The sequence below is a fragment of the Emydura macquarii genome, unplaced genomic scaffold, assembly GCF_026122565.2.
Source record: "Emydura macquarii macquarii isolate MOO-44397 ecotype Brisbane River unplaced genomic scaffold, CSIRO-AGI_Emac_v2 contig_2894, whole genome shotgun sequence".
Lineage (NCBI taxonomy): Eukaryota > Metazoa > Chordata > Testudines > Chelidae > Emydura > Emydura macquarii.
The window spans coordinates 159,340-164,294 of NW_027133031.1; the positions used below are offsets into that span (position 1 = coordinate 159,340).

At 61.2% G+C, this 4,955-nt stretch overlaps 1 protein-coding gene across 1 annotated transcript; it reads right to left on the bottom strand.

Moving 5' to 3' along the window:
• Positions 1-385: 385 nt before the first annotated feature.
• Positions 386-3,836, bottom strand: ZNF703 (zinc finger protein 703). Its single transcript, XM_067568427.1, has 2 exons — positions 3,411-3,836; positions 386-3,018 (listed from the first exon to the last, which is right to left on the bottom strand). The coding sequence occupies exons 1-2, from the start codon at positions 3,642-3,644 to the stop codon at positions 1,588-1,590; spliced, it is 1,665 nt and encodes a 554-aa protein (XP_067424528.1). The 5' UTR covers positions 3,645-3,836; the 3' UTR covers positions 386-1,587.
• Between the last annotated feature and the right edge of the window lie 1,119 nt (positions 3,837-4,955).

Sequence of the window (4,955 nt, forward strand, 5' to 3'; positions counted from 1 at the left end):
CAATCCTCAACCTCCACCAACTTCCCCCTCCGCCCCCCAATAGCCCCCTAAAAACCCTCCACCCTCTGCTTCTGCAGCTCTCTTACACTCTTCAGTTACAATCTCTTGCCCTTTTTTTGTACTGCCTATATAAAAACGGCCCCCAAACACCATTCCATCTGTTACAGGGAACAAAAGCAGCAGCACTCAAGGCGTGACATTTACAATAAAATGACGGGGTTTTTCCTTCCTCCCCGAATTACTAGTCGCAACAGTTAAGCGGCTCCCTTTTCATGGGAGATGTTCTGGTGTTGCAAAGCAACTGCCTCGCTAATGGAGGCGGTTTGTATAAAGACAAGAGGGTGGGAAATGGGCGAGAGAATGCAAGAGAGAACACACCACAGGGTGAATATAACCAAGTATTCATTTATTAACAAAATAAGACTTACCAAGATGGAGCTCTATTCACCCAAAATGATCCGCATTAGACTTAGACTGGGGGCGGGCTCTGCACCCCATTCATGGTTCATTCCTGCAGGTCAAGAAAAGCTGGGGTTTGGGGATGGGGGTTTTTGGTATGTAGATCGGGCCTGCGGAAATCAGATTGAGATGGATTTGGCCCTGGGCGCTGGATTAAATGACCCAGTTTGTACCAGGTTGGGCGGCGCTCTCCTAGCTGTTTCTGCTGTTCAGAAGGGTCTCTACCCGCCTTCCTGCCCCACCCACATCAGCCAGGCACGGACACCAAAATTCTTCATCCAGGTCTTGTCATTTTGATCACGTGCCCTGTGGTGGATCAGCAGCACAGCCACGACACCCCGCATCCCAGGATGTCAGCGGCCTCCTTCAGTTATCAGGAGAGTCCAGAGACCAGGCTGCCTGCTGCACTAGCGCTATGTCTGTACGGGAGCCCACTGGCCCTGGAAGACAAGGCAGATTTTCCAAGCATGGGAGAGAGCGGGACTTGATTCAGGAGACAGAATACGGACCAGATGGAGAACCCACTGGTCTGAATCTGTATGGCACTTCCTAGGTCCTCTTCCAGACTATAGAAAGCAGCATGGAGCCTCCACCAGACGTCTCCCTGGCTTCTGCAGGCAGTGCCACACTTTGGGATGAACAGAGCTCCGGGGTAGCACTGCCATAGACATTCTCCCAGCTGCCCTTCCTCCCTCCCCGCCGCTGTTGCCCCTTCCCCAAAATACATTACAAAAAAAAAATTAAAAAAAAAAATTACATCTCTGTTAACTGTACAAACAAAGAGAAAGGGAATTTCAAAATGATAAAACGAGGGAAGGGGAAAATGTATTGGTTAAGAGTCATGCAAGAACTTCCTGGGGAGGGGTTGAGGGGGGACAAAAGAAAATAAAACGTCCAAAGAAGAAATAAAAGGGAAAATAAAGGAAAATTAAAAGCCCCACACCTGCGAAGGAAAATGTTTTTTTGTTTCTTTTTTTTGTTTTTGTTTTTAGACACACACTTTTTGCATACCATTGATTCATTGGTGTATTAATGCACTTAATATTCCCAGCTTTAAGCTAACATACAGTAAATAAATACACAGTCCAAGGAAGAGAAGGAGGGAGAGAGAGATTGGGGGTGCTTTAGTTACTGATATCCAAGCGCGGAAGCTGAAGTTAGTCTTTGGCCATACAGCGCATATGGAGAGTAGTAGGGTCCAGCTGCCGGCAAGGAGGGCACTGGCAGGGCACCGGCTGTGGGCAAGTGGCTCTTGCCATAAGGGTGGTACCTGTTTAGTCCCAAAGTGTGTGGACTCCTCAAAGACAGGGATCCGGGTAAAGTGTTGGGGCTCCCTGGGGCGGTGGGCGGGAGGTGGAGGTGGCAGGATGCCGCAGAGCCAAGACCAGAGGTAGGGTAGCCAGCCAAGAGTTTCTCCGCCCCGGGCAGAGCCGTGTGGGTCCGTAGGTGGGTGAGCAGTTCCTCCGAGGTGGCAAACCTCTTGTCGCAGGGTCCGCTGGCAGACACCCAGTTGCATATGTGAGGCAGGGGGTCGTTCTGGAGCATGAAGCCGTAGGTGTAGAGCGGGTGGCTGGGCAGGCTGGGGGTGGCGCCGGAGGACAGCGTGGTGTGCACGGAGTGCAGGGGGTGGCTGGGGTACACCAGCGGGTATCCGCTTTTCAGGCTGCCCGGGTCGTGCACGCAGCTGGAGCAGTTGCCGGTGCCCAGGTGCGAGGCGCTGTGGTAACTCAGGCAGTAAGGGTCCCGGCATAATCCCTGCATGAAGGAGGGCGGGGAGGCTCCCGTCAGCGGGCTGGAGCTGGGCGGCTTGCCGGGCAAGCCCAAGGTCCCCGGCAGCTGGCTGCTGACCAGGCCGGGCTTGGTAGGATCCAGGCCGGGCACGAACTGGGACGGGTAGCCGGCGTAGGCCCCGACGATGGAGCCGTGGTAGCCGATGCCGGAGGGCGGCAAGGGGAAGACGGAGTGGCCCGGCTTGTAGGGCGACACCGGGGCCACGTGGCCGGCGGGCGCCAGGGCCGGCGGCTCCGATTTGCGCCCGGAGACCGCCTCGCCGTGCGCCCCGGCCTCGGCCCGGCCCAAGCCGCTGCCCCCGGCCCCCGGCGGCGCCGCCACTTCGGGGCTGGCCTTGGCCGCCGCCGCCCCCTCGGGCTCCTTCTTGTCCTCCGGGCCCAGCTTGCCGTCGGCGTGGGGCGGCGAGGCGGCGGGCGAGGCGGCGTGCGGCGGGAAGGGGGCGCTGGGGGGCAGGCGGAACCCGGCCTTGTCCGCGCCGCCGCCCGGCCCGGAGCCGCCGCCGCCACCGCCGCCGCCTTCCTTGCGCGGGTCCCCGCCGCCGCCCTTGGAGTAGGGCTTGAAGCTGGACTTGTCCTCGGCCGGGGAGTCGCCGCCGCCGCCGCCCAGCGGCTTGAGGGCGGGCCGGGCGCCGGGCTCCTTGGCGTCCGCGCCCGGCGGCAGCCCGCTGGCCGGGCCGGCGTTCAGCTTGGCGGCCGGCGGCGGGTCCGGCTTGCCGATCTGCGAGCAGGTCTGCGCCAGCAGCGCCAGCGGGCTCTTCTTGGCGTCCAGCTGCGGGGGAAGCAGGGAAGGGGAGAGCGGGGGGCAGAGCGCGGGTCAGCCGGGGCGCAGCCAGCCCGGGTCAGCCCCGCCGAGCCCAGCCCGGGTCAGCCCAGCCCCGCGCAGAGCCGGCCGCCCCCCTCTCCAGCCCCAGCCCGGGGACCCGCCGCCCCCACCACGCCCGAGCCCCCCTGGGCCGGGGATGCGGGGCTAACCGCGCCCTTCGCCGCCTCCCTCCCGGGGCTTCTCGCCCTTGGACCCTCGGCGGCCCCTCCCCGGGGCTCTGCGCCCCGCCGCCCCCGGGGGAACCTCGCCGCGGCCGGACCGCCTGGGCTCCGCCCGGCGCCAGGAGCGGGAGAAGGGGACCCGGGGCGGGGAGCCGGGGAGCCGGCAGCGGCACTGACCTCGATGGGGCTGACGGGCGCGGAGGAGAGCGGCTGCAGGTACTCCGGGTGCAGGAGGTGGCCGGTGTGGGCGCTGAGCATCTTCAGCACCCTGATGGGCAGCCGGTTCGCCTGGCGCAGGGGGTCGGCCGGGGGCAGGCAGGCGAGGGCGGCCGCGGCCGCTGGGGACGGGGCGCGCTTCCCTCCGCTGCTCGGCGATGTCCTTGGGTTAGATCCAGCGGGCGAACCGCTCATTTGGAGCAGGCGGCGGCCGGGGAGGGGAAGAGAGCCGAGCCGTGCCGAGCCGAGCCGGGTGGGGTGGGGTAGGGTAGGGCCAGGGGAGAGGGAGGGAGGCGAGCTCCGAGGGCGGCGGGCCGAGCGGAGCCGGAGCAGGAGCAGGGCGGCGGTGGCGGCAGCACCGGCCCCGGCGAGACAAAAAAAAAAAGCCTTCCCCTTCGCCGCTCCAGACGTCAAATAGCCCCGATGGCGAGCCGCACTTCAAAGGGAGCCTCCCCGCCCACCAATCCGGGCCCTGCCCGGGACCCCGGGGCGGGCTCAGACGCCGTGGGGGGAGCTTAGCTCGGTAGGAGGGGAGACGCTTAAAGGGCCCTCGGCGGCCCGCCTCCCTCCCCGTCTGGAGCAATAGCGGAGGCCCGGCTGAAGCAGACCCGTTCCCACCCAGGGAAGGGAGGAGACACCCCCCCTCTACCTTAAAAGCACATCCTCTCCCCGCCCTGCAAAAGCATGACAGTGCTAAAAGGAAGAGGGGTAGGCGGCTCTGCTTGGTGGCTTAGCCAAGCCCCTGTTCCGCCCCCCCCCCCCCCCGAAAAGAGACAGGGCAGGTGACCGCCCCCCGCAGGCAGCTCAGACAGTTTTCAGAGTCTGTCTGGGCGCTGTGTGCCTGCGGTGCCGCCGTGACAGTCCTCGAGAGGGGCTGCTCAGCGGTGATCCGGCCCCTTGGGAGGTTTCTCGCTCCAGCTCAGCTTTATTGATTTTACTTTCCAGCCCTTCTGGGCGCCAGGATAACCCCCCAACTGCAAGTTGGTGCGCTAGTGGGGTTTAGCGGATACCCAGTGCACTCGTGCAAGGGAGCCTGCATTTTATAATCTGTACAATACAATAAAGCATGCAGCCGCTGCATTTAAATTATACTCAATACTTGGCATTTATATAGCACTTTGTTTTCAGCCTGCTGAACCAACGTTCATTAAGATTAGCTAATCATATGTGAACTTGTCCAAGGTATATGCACTGAATGCATCGCACAACGAACCAGGGCACAGTAAGGCTCTGCTCTTGCAATCACTTATACATTGACTGAAAACTTCGCTACCCTGATTATGCCAGCTGAAATCTCTGGCACTACTGGGACCAGTACAGCTAAGCACACATGAATCTGCAGGGCTGGTTTACCCAATCCTGCAAAAATTCATGCTCGTGCTTAATTTTAAGCATGTGAGTCGTCCAGTTAAATTCAAGACTACTCACATACATAAAATGATGCACCTAGGTGGATCTTTGTAAGATTGGCATTGAAGTTACACACCTGCATGAGCGTTTGTAGGA

Excerpts from the sequence above, each read along its gene's own strand:
- ZNF703 (XM_067568427.1), bottom strand. The coding sequence starts at position 3,644 with ATGAGCGGTTCGCCCGCTGGATCTAACCCAAGGACATCGCCGAGCAGC. Across the intron at positions 3,019-3,410 it reads CGCCCGTCAGCCCCATCGAG|CTGGACGCCAAGAAGAGCCC; the intron begins GTCAGTGCCGCT and ends CTTCCCCCGCAG.